This window comes from Scyliorhinus canicula, chromosome 20, assembly GCF_902713615.1.
Source record: "Scyliorhinus canicula chromosome 20, sScyCan1.1, whole genome shotgun sequence".
Classification (NCBI taxonomy): domain Eukaryota; kingdom Metazoa; phylum Chordata; class Chondrichthyes; order Carcharhiniformes; family Scyliorhinidae; genus Scyliorhinus; species Scyliorhinus canicula.
Genome location: NC_052165.1, coordinates 64,586,170 through 64,604,639, shown reverse-complemented (window position 1 = coordinate 64,604,639; position 18,470 = coordinate 64,586,170). Strand labels below are relative to the sequence as shown.

Sequence of the window (18,470 nt, the reverse complement as noted above, 5' to 3'; positions counted from 1 at the left end):
TGCGCGGCTGACGTCATATGACGCGTCAGCCGGCGCTAACTCTGGCAAGCGGGCTTAACGAAATTCGTTAAGCCCGCGATGCCGGAGTTTACGGCGTCGGCATACTAGCCCCGACCGGGGACCAGAATCGGTTCCCAGTCGGGAAGGGGGGGGCTGGCGTCAAACCCGCCCGGATTTGACGCCAGCCTTACGATTTCTCCCCATATGGAAGAATCGCGCCCACAGAATTTTAAAGCACAGAAGAAGGCAAATCACTGAGAAAGGTAAGAATAATGGTAATAATTGGGATAGCAAGAGTGGAATTCTTAAAATGCATCCAAGAGAGCTTTTAATTCCAGTATGTAGAAAGTCCGACAAGAAAGGGGGCGGAATGAAACCGGACAAGAGGTAAAGGTTTCAGTCGTAGGGAAAATGGAGAATGTGAGGTCCACATGGGACAGCAAGGAAAGGAATGCCTGGAAAGGGTTAACCTGACAATCTCTAAAACCCAAAATGTGGACAAGTGCAAGTTAGCATACTAAACACAGGCATATCTCAGGTAACACATTCCCGAGCCGGGCTCCTGAATGTCTGGAAGGGGCAATGTGGACACACCCGTATACATGCTTCAGGGAAACAGCATTCACCACCTCATTACGGGCTGATTGTCAAAAGGACATTCCTTTGTATTGCAAAGCAGACGGACAAGATGTGTCCACCGAACAATTAGAAGTAGAGTACGTCAGACAATGTATCCATGTCATCTAATCAGGGAAGTGACTGTAACCTAATTAAACTGCTGGTATCAATAATCGGTTGTGTTGTAATACTTCGAATCACTTTGTATTCCTTTGAATTAGTCTGTACGATTCAAAAAGTATAAGATGTATGAGACAGCTTTATAGGGGCAGAGTGATTTGGACCAAGCTTAGTTACAGCAGCAGAGTTTAGTTCTCCCGCATTCAGGTGGCATTAAAAGACGTTTTGTTAAAGTTTCATATGGTCTGAGGAACTCGACTCATTTAACTCCGCGAACACCGAGCATTTTGATGACAGTAACCATAACTCAGTAGAGTTTTAGGTAGTTATGGAAAGGGACAAAGATGAACCGGAAATAAAGCTTGCACTTTCAACAACTTGCCTTGCACAAAATTGTAAAACTTGAACTTGCCGTTATATGCCATGAACATGCTAATTTTGTTTTTAAAAACATGAAAGAAGTGTATCATCTTTAAGCCACAAGTGTGTCAGAATGAATGTGTGAAGTCATATAAATCATACTAAAATGACGACAACAAGAATGTTACTTTACATGAATTTATTGACTTTATATTTTTCAAGCTGACGATATATATGGTTAGAATTGCAATATTAGCAATTTTTGCTCCAACAGCAATAAAGGAACACTTGTGCTTTAAGTCACATTGACTATAATAAAAAAAAATGTTAATAAATCATCCCAATTATTCTCCCAAATACAATGTGGCTAGGTATATTTGCAATCTAACGGAATACTTTATTCTACATTCTGGCATCTCCAACGTTGCTGCCAATTGATGGAATGTTGTGCCCATCATGTTTTTGGAAACATTTTCAATGTTTTGAAATTTTCTTCCCCGGTTCCTGAACACGTTGATTCCATCGGTGTTAATTGCACTCCAGCTCCTCACCCAAATGTGTCTCCTCAATCGCAAGTCATTACAGTGAGTGTCGGCAAGTTACTTTATCAGTATCCTTGCCACAGAAGGCTGTGGAGGCCAAATCACTGAGTGTCTTTAAAACAGAAATAGATAGGTTTTTGGCCAATCAGGGGATCCGGGGTTATGGGGAGAAGGCAGGAGAATGGGGATGCGAAAAATATCAGCCATGATTAAATTCTGCTCCTATTTCTTATGGTATGAAGCCAAGTATTGTCAGAACCCAACATCCAGCACAGTTTCCCCCCAACTCCCCATTCCCCACATACACCAATTAAATTACACTGAGGCCAATTATAGTACTTCAGCCATTATCTTGATAGAGATTAGTTAACTGGCCAGAGATTGGGGACTGAGCCTTAGATCCTAGTATGGCCCAGTTGCTCGCTGTGTGAACTCACTGAGCCTCTATGGTTGTGCCAGTCACATTAACATCAAGCTGACTAGAATTATTAGGCCTGGTAACCAGGAGACAGCACTCGTTCACTTCTATCAGAACATGGTGTGTGGAGAACTAATGAAGGAAGAAAACATATTTACAAAAACAAAGTGTTAAAAATTAATTCTCCTAAATTTTCTTTCCTATTGGGCAGAGTGTCCTGAAATAATCATGAATTATCTGATTTGGAACTGTTATATTGAAAGAATATGCTGCAGCAGATGTGATAGATACAGAGGTGTCTTTAAATTTATTTTGAAAAAAATCCCACTGTCCAGCCAAGTCCCCCAGTTGGGATCATTATGCACACATCAGCTAATGTAATCTCTTTGTGCCATCAACCATTTGCCAAAGTAACAAGGCCTCTTCTAGCGCTGTAAATTAAGGGTTTTAATGACCAGCTGAAAGACAACAATATTGACCAATGAAAATGGTAGCTGTGGTGCTGAACTTGTTCCAGCCATTGTGATCTGGACACTTTTATCCACTGAAGGAATCTCAAGAACTGGTACTTCGCAGGAGATTCCAATCCAGCCTTCGTAACACTGGCATGTGAACTTTTGCTGCATGACTTTAATGTCCCTTGCGTTCATCATCCCTTTCACAGAAAATCTGGGATGGACTCCTTCAGGATTAGTTTGGATTTGGAAATGGTTTGAGTCCAGGTGGAGGTAGGTTTTGGAGTCAATGTTCTTTCTCACACACCTCCCATGCCTCTTGCAAAGATGCTTGCTGCACAATTTGGCGGCAGATGTCACGTTGACAACATAGCGACCCAGGGCACCATCTACAAACTGCTTCACTTTTAAACAATGTTTCTGTAAGGGAAGGTTAAGGTTATTTTAATCCAAATGATACATGTATGAAATTAAATGACTGACACTCATCAGAGAGGCACTGTCTTCATTGTGATCCTTAAAAATACTAACTCATTGAAACACCTACTTTCCAGCTCTTGGACTGAATAGATGATGTAAAAAGAACACTTACTAAATTTACTAAATTTCTTCAGTAATTGTTTTGCCTGCTGCGGTATTTCTTTTAGGTAAATGTGGTGATTCAGAAATTGAAAGGATTATTATATGTGCAGCAGTAATTACAAAGTCTCGGTTCCTGCCGTTACTCAAGATAACGGCTGACTTTGTGGAATTTTACAAACCATAGCCAGGCTGAAGTGTTTCCCCTGCAGAACAACCGTTGTTCTTTGACATGTATTCAAATCCACTGACATTAGAAAACATAAACAATTGGATCATATGAAAAAGTAAATCTCACCCGAGGGATAAGTAAGGCGCATGAAATCGTGCCATCTTGTTTTTACAAGTCTAATAGTGCGGAATATTAAGTAGCTTATAACAACTCATCAAATTTAAAGTTAGGAAGGTTACTTTGAATGGGGAAAAATGCCATACAAATCCTTTGTGCGATTACAATGATTATATTCCTTGGAGAAATCAATGAAACCTTCTGATGATCCATCACTAAATATTTCAGATTCCTCTATTGGTTTCCAGTGGATGATATCAGAATAGGATACATACTCTTTTATTTAGCTATTTTTAAAATTTAAAGTACCCAATTCATTTATTTTTCCAATTAAGCAAGTCCAATCCACCAACCCTGCACATCTTTGAGTGAAACCCACGCAGACACGGGGAGAATGTGCGAGCTCCACACAGACAGTGACCCAGGGCCGGGATCGAACCCGGGTCCTTGGCGCTGTGAGGCAGCAGTGCTAACCATTGCGCCACCATGCCGCATAATGCTCTTTTATGAAGAATATTTAAACTTTATGATGGTGACAAAAGGGGAACAAGAAGTTATTGTTTGTAATAAAGAAATGGCCAACTTTGCTGAACATTTACTGCTTTTAAAATTCCGATACATTACAGGTAGAGACTCTTATTAGGTGTTCAATACACAAGGAATTGAGGTAACGGAAAACTGTAAAATTTGATTGTAATGAAAATTACTTGGAGTTATAAATGTTGAGTTCACAATATATCCTGTAACTCTCAACTAAAGGAAGGAAAGTGAAATCGGCTGCAGTAGTTGCGGGAGGCAGAGTGTTTGTTGGGGGGAATGAGTAAAATAGCAATACCTTTGATCTTGCATAATTGATGCTTCCCCAAAGAATGATCCCTGACGTTCCCATGGCAGCACTCTCTCCAATTGTATGAACCAAGTCAATCTGTCGAGTGAGAAGACATCATAGCACATTTACACAAGCGATGAAGACAATTAATACTTTGTGGCAACTTTATTCTGTATTTAGTTGTGCCTATGCGCAAAGCACCCTCCAGAATATCGCCCATTCACCAGAGGGGAAAAAATTGCGAATAATGACGACAAGAATAAACTGGTCATAAAAAAACAATATTCCCCGCTAGATATTAACTGGTAGATACATACAAGAGGATTTGTATGTGCCAGAGTTATTTAGTAGTAGTTAAATAGCAAGTTCCACTTTCCTTAGTCAAGTGATCATTTCTCAAGCCACAGGGAGAAAATGCAAACTCCACACAGTCACCCAAGGCCGAAATTGAATCCAGGTCACCGTGCTCCTTCTGAGCTTCTAACATGAGGATTTGCCTGGTAGGAATGCATCTCAGCAAATCATACATACACAGTTCATGATTGTACTTCCCTAATAGATGCAATAGTAGGAGCTGTGTCCAATACTTCCCAATTTGCTCATTCAGCAACCTTTATGTCAGGAACAAGAATTTGGGAATCTCATGTTTTGGTTTTCAGATACATTTGTTTTAATTGATATTTATGATAATTTTCCATTTTAGTGTTTTAGATGTGATATGCAACAGTGATCATTGCTTAATGCTACACAAGTCTCAAAGCAATGTTAGCAAACGTCTGAAGTCTTTTGATTGAAATTACTGCATCATTTTAGAATAAATGGTTGGCTTAATGTGTGGAGAATGGCATCACAATGGTTAATTGAAAGGATATCAAATTTATTTCACAGAGGGAAGAAATACACATTAGACCAGCATTTTTCAAACTTTTTCCCTAGGATCCTCTTTTGCCAAGCAGTTGACCTTCGTGACTCATGCCACGTCTTACCTTTAATGCAAAAGGGGAGCCTGTTTGGCCCTTATGATCCCACTCCAATCAGGTTCACAGGAGAAGAGGACAATATGCATATCAGGTGCAGACATCAGCCAGTTCCTTTGTGACATCTTCATCTTTGTGAGGATGGAAAATCCAACCTCGCATATGAAGGTCATCGTGAAGGGCAATAGTAACAAAATGCTTGTTTTACTCAGCACTAGGTACTCCTGGGAAACACTACTCCAGAAGGTTGACAGCCTCATGGAGTTTTGGCATGTTTTAAATGTGCTGTCATAGGTCATGCACTGCAGCTTAGTCTTTTCATTTGGAGTGATCTGTAAGTTAATAACTGCCTCTGGGGTCTCAGCCGCAAAAGGAATTTTCGCCCATCCCTTCTCTTTCAAAATCTGACACATTTCCTCTCATTTGCCAGTACTTTCCTGCATATAACACACATGGGCTTTGCATCCTTATTTGCAATGGCATAATTGACATAACCATACCTAAATAGATTATTTTTATACTACTTTGTTCCCGAGTTAAGTTTCTTCTTTGTAGGCTGTTCACTAGAGCCCTGGAGCTCTGTACAGAGCTAAACCTAGCACTAGCCATAGATTCTCCTGAACAGCTCTCTGCAGCAGATTCAAATGTGACATCCTGGCCAGTGGGTGCATTGCTTATTTGGATCTCTAGCTGTCACTTCCTTGTAACAAATAATCCATCTTCACAGTCCTTTTGCCTGGGACTGCGGCGTTGAGGACCCGGGTTCAAATCCCGGCCCTGGGTCACTGTCCATATGGAGTTTGCACATTCTCCCCATGTCTGCGTGGGTTTCACCCCCACAACCCAAAGATGTGCAGGTTAGGTGGATCGGCCGCACTAAATTGCCCCTTAATTGTAAAAAAAAAATTGGGTACTCTCAATTTGTAAAAAAAAGATTATGGGTGAGGCTTGAAGAGAGTGAATATTTTCAAGTGCCTGGGGTCAGTGGTGGCAGAAATTGCACATGTATGGAAATTAAGCAATGATTTAGCTCTGACTGGAGTAATTAGAAGAAGTGCAGTGAAGTGTTATGTGGTAGGAATGTGTCGCTAAAACTGAAAGGAAGTTCCTACAAGGCAGTTTGAGCCTGGCCTTGCTATATAGTGCAGAACATGGGCAACATCAACAAGAGAGGCACAATGGCTGGAGTGGAGTGATGAGAATGGACAAAAATCAGGAACCAGCACATTAGGAGGTCAATGAAGACTATGGGAGCATCAGAAATAGTAGCCGAGAAGAGATTCAAATGCGATCATGTGATCATTTTTTGCAGAAAGAGAGAGGAATTGTGCTGAAACAAGGTGTTGGAGGTTTGGGCGCTGGGAAGAAGAGGAAGGCTAAAAATCAGGCGGATAGCTGTATTGATGAGGGACTTAAACTCAAGGGATTGGAAGAATGGGTGACTGACAGGAGGAAATGGAGAAGGATGATTAATCAACATTGTGGTGACCCCAGGTAAAAAGGGAAAGCCAAAAGGAGAAGTAGCAGTGAATCTTAGATGTCATTTAAGAAGTCTTTCTCTGTGTTTTACAACTATGAGATATGGGGAACTGAAGAAAAAGGCATGTTCAATACCCACCGTATCAGTCAGCTTATGAATAAGTAAGGTATGATTGATTGGGGCAGCTTATCAGCTTTGCAGTGGGGGATGTTTTCTGACTTACTCCAGCTGATTATTTCAGGCTTACCAGCCTTTCCAAAGTGAAAAATGGCAAACCTTGGACAAGTGAAGGAAGGGAGGACCTAAGCGTAAGTCAGTAGGCTGGAGCAGTTAATACTGAAAGCAAATATATACTATTGGGTGTAATTGGATCATCATCTTTTTCTATTTCCAAAAGTGAACGTTGGCAGAACTCCTAGCTGGTCACAATCCCCCAATACATGATGATAATTGCATTGTTAATGAAAAAGGCTGAATTATGATTTTCTGACATTATTGTTGCGTATCTATCCCCAGGTTACAGATTCACTGGGGCAACAGCCTTCCATTACCTCACCCACCTGGCCACCCTCTTTTTGGAAGCTTAGACAATGACTGTCAGCATGCAAATTGATTTTTGGAAAACCACAGCTGAGCCAATCCCATTAACATACCCACATTCGCTGGCACGTTTCCAGCGGGAGTGATCGGATTGCAGTCAGGAGCATTAAACCTGCTGCAGAGGCCCAACCAAAATCGGCAAACTCAACAAAAGCAAACGTAATCATTCATCTTCAAATACAACATGTTTCTACTTACCTCAGAGAGACGCTTAAACGTATATGAATAAAATGGCCGTCCATATGCAAAGACGGGGAGAGCATAATCCTTCCTGGCAATGGAAGCTAATCTGATAGCTTCTTTCAATCGGTAATGGACAAATTTCAGTGCATTTGGGCTGGATTTCAATTCAAGTTCCAGGTAGATGGAAGGATAGAGAGCGCCACTTTCTTTCCATAGCCAGAGTAACTTGTCGTTACGTTTATACTCAATTGCTGGACACTTGCCATTATATTTCTTTGTTTTTCGTTTATAATTATGATTGTAGCAGTCTGGAAAGAGATAGAACCCCCAGAGGCCATTAGGTCTAATCTCCTCTGCTAACCCAAGTGTTTTATTCATAAATTTCCACCCAGCATCTTCGTATTCTCTCCTAGCTTCTAATTTAATTTGATTGGCTGTCCAGCCAGGGTGAAGCTTTCTCACAACTTGAATGGATTTCTTCCGATAGATATGTTTGCCCCCCCAGTTTCGGACCCACAGAGGTCTCCAATCTTCCCAGTCAATTACGCCAAGACCACTGAAGTCCTCGACTGGAATGGATTTCTCGATATCGGCCCTGGCTTTGTCCAGATGTTCCTTAAGGCTATTGTTCTGGGGAATTCCTCCATTTATGGCAATCATTTTTTTGTTGAAGTAAGGGTAATTGCCCAGATGATTGTGATAAAATATGGTAATGGCTGACCCACTGAGCGTCTCGTTGGAGTTTGCGAATATGTCAAAAACACTGAGGTCCAGGTCCACCTTGTACTTCAGCCTGCACTGTTCTGTCGGGGCATTCCACACAGCAATAAACGGGTTGTGTGGAAGCACTGGCGATTTTGCTTGCTTGAAGTATTGGCCACTTGTCATTTGTAATATGAATATAAGCACCAATTTTCTTGCAAACAACATCCTGGGGATGACCGCAACATTCATGGCACTCAGTTTCCAATCGGGTGGCATTTAATTAACCTCTCTCTGAAACGAGAAAGTTTGATTTGCAATTTGTTTATACTGCCAAGCCGTGACGTAAGTTTTTTTTTAATAAACATTTTATTGAGGCATTTTTTGGTATTATAACAAAAACACAATAAACAATGTACATGAAACTATAAACATAGTGCAAAATCCGTCTCCCTCCCTCACAGGTCCCACCTTTATTAACGAAAGAGAAAATGCTGGAAAATCCCAGCAAGTCTGGCAGATTCAGTCAGCAGACTCAAAGCGTTAGCTCTTTTCTCTCCCTACAGATGCTGCCAGACTTGCTGAGATTTTCCAGCATTTTTTCCACGTTTATTAACCCCTTACTCTGAGCTAAACTAACCTCCCCCCCCCCCCCCCCCCCCCCCCCCCTTCTGCTGACCATTAATTTTCCACGAAGAAGTCGATGCTAAATTTCCCCTTAATTGGAGAAAAAAAGAATTGGGTACTCTGAAGCATTTTTTTAAATAATCACAGTCGTTACAACACACGTTCAGTATTTTAAAAGGTATTTTGCTCTGTAATTACTGAACCATTTATTTTATCAATTCATGAAAAAGGAGATGAGGTCACATGAAGCATTATTCGACGCTTGCAGAACAAAGAATCAGATGAAAACGATGGGCAGGAAAAGACCAGCTGGTTCATCAGAACTACTCCACACTTGGGCAGCACCGTGGCGCAGTGGTTAGCACAGCTGCCTCACAGCGCCAAGGTGCCAGGTTCGATCCCGGCTCTGGGTGACTGTCCGTGTGGAGTTTGCACATTCTCCCAGTGTTTGCGTGGGTTTCGTCCCCACAACCCAAAGATGTGCACGGTGGATTGGCCACTCTAAATTGCCCCTTAATTGGAAAAAAAAATGAATTGTGTACTCTAAATTTATTTAAAACATTTAAAAAAAAAAGAAAAAGACTCCACACTCCTTAGTTGTGGAACATCGTGACCAGACAATTCCTGTCAACATGTCATCCCACTCCCCCCCCCCCCCCCCCCCCCCCCCCCCCCCCCCCCGCCCCTCCACCCCCCTCCTTACGCAACCATGTAAATCTCCAGGGAAAGGCAAAATCAAAATCAGAGAAGATCCCAAGGTCAATAAGGAAAATAATTTCTGGAAAATTCCTCGCTGACCACCTCAGGCAATGTAAAAATAAATAGGCCAGATTAAAACAAGCCAGAATAAATATAAAAATGCAGGAAAACTATGCAATGCTAGAATAGACAGGCTAAAAGGGAACATGGGAGAAACTGGCAAAAAAAAATGTAAGCAATAAAACGGCTTTCCATAAACATATTAGGAGTAAGATTATAATTAAAATGTGGAAGATAGGCTGCTAAGACAGTGAGACAATTACAGAAATAATGATAACTTAATACTTTCGGTGTACCTAGCATCCCAAAATGATGTGACTTGTACATGAATGATATTATCTGTAATTTCATCAACTGATCAAACATATTCTGAATTGTTTAAAAGGTCCTTTTAAAAAGGCAGGTAACGGCACTGACTTAAGATGGCTGCCAGAAGTCACCTGCTGATGTCAAGAACTACTTCAAAAGGATTTACTGAGACTGTTCTGAACCTCACATTTGATTTTCTATAGGGCTACCTCCCAAGCAGAGGCAGGTTTCCCAGCACAATAGCTATATAGAAAGGCCTATTTCATCAAGATGGAAAATTAATCATTCAGGAGGTTATTGGGCCATGGGACAAAAGCCACAATCTAGTCAGACATAACAAAAGTAAATATGGACTGAAATTATTTTGGGGAGAGAAGTCCTGTGCTTGGTTTAACCATTTTCTGAATGTCCTTTATTGCAGCAGGCTTGGGAAGGAGTTAGCCAGTGGGGCAGTCATTCTCTCTCTCTCCCCTTTTCCCTAAAGTTCAAGGCCCTATCTTTAAAATCCAGCACAGAGATAGAGCATTTTTCAGCAAAAGGAACATCAGATGCGAAATTCATCAAAGGTGGATTCAATTTTTAAAAATGAGACTATCGCCAAACATTTTAATTCCTGAAATTGCAAGCCGACTGTGGATAAAAATCTGCCTCAGCCACAGCAAAGGATTCATAAACAGTGAACTCACTATTTTCTTTCTTTTAGCACTGAACTTTAATTGGACTAAGAAGGTAACTACCTATTGTATAACTTGCAAATTCCCTGCCTGAGAAGGTGGAAACTGAACCTACAAGATTAGAAGATTTGGGCATTATCAGGCCCGTGCAGTTCGTGAAGCGGGCGCCTGCCGTTGTGCCAATACTTAAGCCGGATAAGACTGTGCTAATATGCGGCGATTATAAATTAACCATCAATCAAGTGGCAAAATTAAACAGGTATCCTATATCTAAAATAGAGGACGTGTACGCCAAGCTAGTTGGAGGTCTAAATTACTCTGCGTTACGCATTAGACATTCATTCCAGCAGCTGGTGTTGGATGAAGCAGCCAGACAGTTTGTCATTATAAAACACACATAAGAACCTATACCAGTACACCAGACTGCCATTTGGAGTATCAGTGGTTTGTGTAATCTTTCAACTCACAATGGAGAGCCTATTTCAAGATTTACCTAAGGTAGTATTTACTTGGAAAATATGCTAATCACGGGAGCCACAGAAGAGGAACAACTAACCAACCTAGAGGAGGTTTAAAAAAGGTTTCAAGAAGTTGGAATAAGATTAAAGAGAGAGAAATGCACCTTTGAGGCAAATTAAGTGACTTATTTAGGGTTTAGAGTAAATGCGCCAGGGTTGCATGTGACGGAAGATGAAGTTAGGGCCATTAAAGAAGCACCAGCCCCAAAGAATGTGTCGGAATTAATGGGCTGGAGTTCCCGATGTGTCAGAGAATTGAGTATCGGGGAAAAAACAGCACCCTGTACCGATCCGTTTGTGATGCTCCAGTACCCCCGCTGGCAGCAGCATTGAGGTGGAGAATGCAAATGGATCAAATTGACCCATTTACATCCAATTAAAGGGCTGGACACCGGAGTGGACCTCGCGGTGGATCAAGGGTGTAAGTATTAAATGTAGGTGCCCCCAAAGTTCATTGGAGAGCTTCCCTCCTCCACACAATGAAAATCTTGCCCACCCCCCAACATCACCATCAAATCCTGCCCTCCCCCACCAGAAACCCCTCATATCAGAAAATCGCCCAAATCACAGAACTCCCCACATAATGGAAACCCCTCATCAGTCAACCCTGTCTGGAGGGTTAAGAGCAGTCCAGGCAGAAACAATAAAAATAAATTACTGCTTTTTCACTCAACTGTCCCTTAAAACAACTTCCTCAGACAGATGCCCACATGGGCAGCAAGATAGCATAAGTGGCTAGCACTGTGGCTTCACAGCTCCAGGGTCCCAGGTTTGATTCCCCGCTGGGTCACTGTCTGTGCGGAGTCTGGACCGGGTGCTCCGGTTTCCTCCCACAGTACAAAGACGTGCAGGTAAGGTGGATTGGCCATGCTAAATTGCCCTTAGTGTCTAAAACGGTTAGGAGGGGTTACGGGGATAGGGTGGAAGTGAGGGCTTAGGTGGGGCAGTGCAGACTTGATGGGCCGAATGGCCTCCTTCTGCACTGTGTGTTCTATGTTCTAAAGCTGCAGCTGCAAATTCATCGAAAGCCAAAATGACATATCAGGGCATTAAACTCTCTCAGATCCTTTGATCGGCAAGGCTTCTACTCAGCAGAGCGGTTGAAGGCAAAGCAGAATGTTCAAAAGAGACATCATGATTCTATAAAAGCTGAGAGAACATTTGAGGTGGACGGCTTGGTATGTGCAAAGAATTTTGATGCTGGTTCGAATTGGATCCTGGGAACAGGTCCCGTGTTGCATGAGATAGATGTCAAGGTAAAAGGGTGAAGAAGCACCTGGAACATCTGAGAAGAGGAGAATCGCGCACAGAACCTGTAGGGCAGTCCATCCCTCATGTACCTATCAGTGATATTGATACAGATGAAAGTAATGCTGCAGCAAGCTACCCCGAAGAACAAAAACAGTATAGCACAGGACCAGGCCATGGGTCACTGTCCGTGTGGAGTTTGCACATTCTGCCCGTGTTTGCGTGGTTTTCGCCCTCACAACCCAAAGATGCGCAGAATAGGTGGATTGGCCACGCTAAATTGCCCCTTCGAAACAAATGAATTGGGCTAAATTTATATATAAAAAATTAATTCTTATTTCTAATCTGTACGAATGTAGATGCATGTGTTTTAACATTTCCACTTAGCTTTTTAGTAGTTAAGAAACTGACTTTATCTTAACTCAAGAAAGACTGGTTAAATTGGGCAACTTTTTAAATATAACTATTGGGTGGGATTTTCCACACCACCGTGGCAAGTTTCACCACAGCAGAGGTGGCCTGCCATTGGCCAGTGGTGGCATCTTATGGTACCGTTGCTATCAACGGGGTTTCCTGTTGCATGGATCCCCTGCTGCTACGGAACCCATGGCGGGGGAGGAAGATCGTGGGAGGGGGGGGCGTCGCCATTGGGTCTAGAAAAGGAATTTTGTTACATTCAACTTTTGTTGCTTCCGACAGGGAGTCGGTTGACTGAAGACACAGAGCCGGTCATCCCTCCTCACCCAGGTTCGTAACAAAGCGGGGAACAGGTCAAGAAGAACAGCGAGGCATGGTGGCCTAGTGGTTAGCACAGCTGGCTCACGGCGCTGAGGTCCCAGGTTCGATCCCGGCTCTGGGTCACTGTTCGTGTGGAGTTTGCACATTCTCCCCGTGTCTGCGTGGGTTTCGCCCCCACAACCCAAAAATGTGCAGGGTAGGTGGATTGGCCACACTAAACTGCCCCCCTTAATTGGAAAAAATAATTGGGTAATCTAAATTTATAAAAAAAAAGAAGAAGAGAGAAAAAAGTTTACTTTATCACAGTCATAGAGAATATCTTAGGATGCATGAGTGTATGTCACTAATGTGGCGGAGTCTGACACATATCAGAGTCAGTATCATTGCTCACTACCATGGATTTTTCTGGAAACATAATTGCTACAATGAAATTCGTAGGCAAAGTGCTTTTTTAAAAAACATACTTGTCATGGCCAGGAAGAATATATATATTTTTAAATTTAGAGTACCCAATTCATTTTTCCAATTTAGGGGCAATTTAGTGTGGCCAATCCACCTAGCTTGCACATTTTTGCGTTGTGGGGGCAAAACCCACGGAAACATGGGGAGAATGTGCAAACTCCACACGGACAGTGACTCAGAGCCTGGATCATGGGACCTCAGCACTATGAGGCTGCAGTGCTAATGTACTGCACCACCGTGCTGCCCCTCATGAAGAATATTTTGAAAACTGGCGTGTACTAGAGCTAGGTTTTCAGACCTTAAGCGCTTCGTATGAACATTCCAAAATAAATTTTGACACACCCCCAGCAACATGTGGAGGCTGATCGACAGATACCGTTCGAGGAAAGAAATCTGACGATGCAAAGTAAGTTTAAGGTAGGAACTGCAGAACTTGGGATCTAAGCAGCTGAAGGTTCACCCACCATAGAACAAAGAAACAGGGATGGACATCGCAGACAATATGGTGGTGCAGTGGTTATCACTGCTGCCTCACAGCGCTGAGGGACCCGAGTTCGATCCCAGCCCCGGGTCACTGTCCATGTGGAGTTTGCACATTCGCCCCGTGTCTGCGTGAGTCTGATCCCCACAACCCAAAGATGTGCAGGATAAGTGGATTGGCCATGTTAAATTATCCCTTAATTTCTCCTTTCCTAAACAAAAATATTTTTAACTAACATTTTTCCATCCTGGGGCAACGCTTCTTCATGAGATTTTTCAAATCCAGGCATGCTCAAAACAGCTCCAAGCAACTACTGATTTTGTTATTCATTAACACACCTGCTAATCCAGAACTGGGACCTAATTATGGGATCATGTTTTTCACAAATTGTCATAGATGAGATGCCCAGTAATTTATCATTTGAAGCAAAATATTTTCTGCGCCTGCTGGACGTGACAGATTTATGATACAAATGTAGGTTTTCAACACCTGGCTACATATTTCATACCCGTGTCACAAGCATGTGTTTCTTGAAGATAGAAATTCTCATTTTTCTTTTTCTGGCTGGCGATTTTAAAAACTGGGACCATGGGATTTTTCAACAGAAAAAAACCCTGTCCAAACTGCTGGAATACACACAACCTCACATTCCACCAAGTGGGACCAATCCAGATGCTCAGCCCCCCAGGGAGCGTGAAAGACTCCACCCCCTGTCGATTCACACCCTGAGACTTTTCAAGTGGAACATCAAAATGCAGTTACCTGTCCTGAACAACCACCACAGACATGAACTAATAGAATTTCTCTGGAATATACAACCAGAAAAGTTAACCAGGGCCCCTGATTAAACAGGAGGAAAACAAAAGACAATTCTAGGAAGACTGAAGCTCTGTGCTCTTTCTGTGTCTCTCCCTCAGAAGTGCCGTGCCCGGTTTGCGAGCTGAGATCTTTCCAAAAAGTATGAAAATCTGCTCTGTACACCTATACCCTGGAGAACAGCTGAACAAAATGACAGCAATGTTGTACCACTGCATCAAGACTCCCTGAGCAACTGCGAACCTTTGTTTTATCTTCCAGGGACTGTAAAAAATATTCTAGCAGCCTATACTTTCATTTTGCCAGCTATACGTGTGTATGTGTCATAGAATTCCTACAGTGCAGAAGGAGGCCCATCGTATCTGCACCGACCCTCTGAAGCAGCACCGTACCCAGACGAACTCCTCCCTCCACCCCCCCAGGCCCGTAACCCACCTAGCCTGTACATCTTGCACTGTGGGAGGAAACCTTAGCCCTGGAAAAAACTGGAAGACACAGGGAGAAAATAAGAACTCTACACAGGAATTGAACCCGGGTCCATGGCACTGTGAGGCAGCAGTGCTAATCACTGTGTCAGTGTGTATATATGTGTACGTGCATGGGACATAGTTTAATTGAACTTACCTTGTTCTATGTTTCACCTAAGAAAAACTTGTCTGCATAATTCATTTCAATCTCAACGTGTAAATAGTAGGATTCTTACAGAATCAGTGAAGCGCATACTCCCTAAATTGTCCAAAATACCCTGGGTGGGATTGTCCAACCCCCCGGCAGGTTGGAGAATCGGCGGGCCGGGGGGGGAGGGGGGGGGGGCGTAAATTCCGCCTGTCCGGCCCCCCCCAAGAGGGGTTGGGGAGGGTGCGTGCTGGGGAGGAGAGGGAGGGCCGGGCAGGGCGAGTGGTGGAGAGGGTGCGTGCCGGGGAGGAAGGGAGGCGGGGTTGGGGAGGGTGAGTGCCGGGGAGGAGAGGGGGGGTGGTTTGGGGATGATGCGTGCCGGGGGGGTGGGAGGGGGGGGGGGGGGTGGTGTCCGCCTGGCCATGTGCCAGCTGGCAACAGTTGTGACCATGCAGCCCATGGCACCTGGCTGCAGGGGGGGCTATGGCCAATGATGACATGTAGTCTATCCCCCCCACCCCACCCCCTGCAGGCCGTCATGTTTGGTCATCAGCCAGCGATGTTGGCCACTGTGGCGGGAGCCGCACTTCTACATGTTGCCCTGGGGGAGCTGGAGCAGGAGCGTGCCAGGGAGGTGGCGGGGGCTGCCACAGAGGAGCATGCCGCAGGGAGGCAGGTGGAAGCCTCCCAGGCTGGAGGGCCGGCCGCACGACAGGATGAGGAGGTGGAGGTGGTGGTGGTGCCACGGCAACGGAGACGCCCAATGAGGCCCTGTGTGTACCGGCCCCGCTCGTCGTACCAAGACCTCACGGACCGTCGCCCATATCTGCCACCTGATGGCACACCTGGCACTGGGGGAGGACACCCTCTCCCCGTGGCCATCAAGGTTACGGTGACCCTGAACTTTTATGCTACGGGGTCATTCCAGGCACTGAGTGGGGACCTGTCCGGCATCTCACAGGCGTTGGTGCACCAGTGCATCTGTGCAGTGATGACGGACATCCTGTATGCCATTGCGGATCGCTACATCCAGTTTCCTGTGGACCGGGCTAGCCAGGATGCCAGGGCAGCGGTCTTCATTGCAGTGGCCAAGATGCCCATAGTCCAGGGGGCGATCGATGGGATGCACGTCGCCCTGCGGCCACCAGTGGATAACAGAGCTGTGTTCACGGATAGGAAGGGGACCTATTCCATTAATGTGCAGGTGGTCTGTGACCACCGCATGAGGATTCTGCACATCTGCGCCCGGTACCCGGGTAGTGTACATGACTCATCCGTATTGGCGCAATCTTTCATCCCCACCATGTTCGAGGGAGGGGCTGGTCCCTGAGCGACAGGGGTTACCCATTGCGGTGGTGGCTGATGACGCCTATACGGAGGCCACAGGCTGACACGGAGAACCGATACAACGATGCCCATGCAGCGACCAGGGATGTGATAGAGAGGCGCTTTGGGCTGCTGAAGATGCGCTTCAGGTGTCTGGAGGGGCCCTCCAGTACCCGTCAGATAGGGTAGGCCACATCGTTGTGGTCTGCTGCGTCCTGCACAACATAGCCTAGCAGAGGAGCGATGTGCTGCAGGCAGAGGAGGGGGGTGGAGCAGGAAGATGAGGCGCAGACCTCCCTAGATGAGGAGGATGGGGGCAATGGTCAGGACAGACGGGCTGGACATGGATGGGAGGCTGCCCACCATTACCGACTGGGCCAGCGGAAACGGGACAGGGTGATAGCTGCCCGATTGACGGCTAGGCGGGCGTGGGAATCGCCGAGTATGGGCACAGACTGCACACTATGGCACCAGCCTACACCCTCACCCCACCTACACAGCACCAACCACCTTCACCCCACCCGCATGCACACCAGCCCTCCATGGCGCATCCACCTGCGGCTCAACTAGCCGGGCTCACACGGTTGCCAGTGGAATCGGGTCTATTGGAGGCCATAGAGGATGATAACAACCCGCTCTGGGATGAGCTCTGGGCTCTACATCCTTGGACAATGTCTGACCCATGGCCACAGTACCACCCTCCATCCGGACCAACCCTGCATGCGGCCGAGGCACGGTCCTGTCGTCTGCCCGGGGGATGGCGAGGGTTACCCGGGGGGAGGGAAGGGCATACTCACTTGAGGCCGACCTCCTATCACCCCTCACACATCCACTGGCGCTCACCTCACATCACACCCCCGCCGCATCGGACAGAGCACAAAGGCAGCTCTGTAGCTGTGAAAGTGATTTTAATAACAAACAGTTCACACACGTGCCCTAGCCCCAGAACTAATCTGTGCCCTGCACCCGTGCCAACTTACTCAGTGTCTAATTTTTTGGCCTTACGGGCCCTATGACTACGTCTAGGTGATTCCCCTGATGGTACAGCAGAACTGGAGGTGGACTCCCGTGATTCCTGCCCTGTGACTAGGGACCCCTTCAGCGGACGTTTCCTGGGGCGGCCCGGTCTAGATGGGCCAGGATGCGGCTCGAGCGACTGGGATGGTGAGCTGCCAGCCTGTCCTGCCCGTTGCCCACCAGATGCACCTGGGACAGAAGGGGGAGGGGTGGGGGGGGGGGGGGGTGTGTGGGGGGGGGGGGGGAGTCCGAGGTGTCACGGTGTTCCGGGACCTCCCCTACAGGGGGACCCAGAACGGGCCCCAGCTCCTCCTCCTCCCTCGGGGTGCCCGATGGGTGTGGCCCACTGGCGTCGCCACACACACACTAGATGTGGGCCGCATGGTGCTCCGGGTCTGTCCCTGGCTCATGTCCGCCCTGAAACGCCCTGGGGGCATCTATGCCTGATGGGCTGGGTCTGTTCCACCTTCCCCCAAAACCAATATCCCCTGATATGGGGGATGGCGGTATATGGGGAAAGGGTGGATATGGGGGAAGGGGAGATATGGGGGAAGGGGAGATATGGGGGAAGGTGGATATGGGGGAAGGGGCCATAAGGGGAAGGAGGATATAGGGGAACAGGGATATGGGGAAAGGGGGGGATATAGTGGAAGGGCGGATATAGGGGAAGGGGTATGTAGTGATCCACAGGAGACAGGAGTTCCGTCACCACACCAATATTTATTTAC

The 18,470-nt window shown here is 45.6% G+C and overlaps 1 protein-coding gene across 3 annotated transcripts in view; it reads right to left on the bottom strand.

Moving 5' to 3' along the window:
- Positions 1-1,282: 1,282 nt before the first annotated feature.
- The window catches only part of hyal6 (hyaluronoglucosaminidase 6), a 41,932-nt gene continuing 24,744 nt past the window's right edge, over positions 1,283-18,470 (bottom strand). For all 3 annotated transcript variants that reach the window (XM_038781170.1, XM_038781172.1, XM_038781171.1), the window contains 3 exons: positions 7,466-8,446; positions 4,217-4,306; positions 1,283-2,933 (listed from right to left, as the gene is read on the bottom strand). In XM_038781170.1, the coding sequence (XP_038637098.1) occupies positions 2,484-2,933; positions 4,217-4,306; positions 7,466-8,431 (1,506 nt within the window). In that variant the 5' untranslated portion in view covers positions 8,432-8,446 and the 3' untranslated portion in view covers positions 1,283-2,483. The remainder of the gene's footprint in view (positions 2,934-4,216; positions 4,307-7,465; positions 8,447-18,470) is intronic.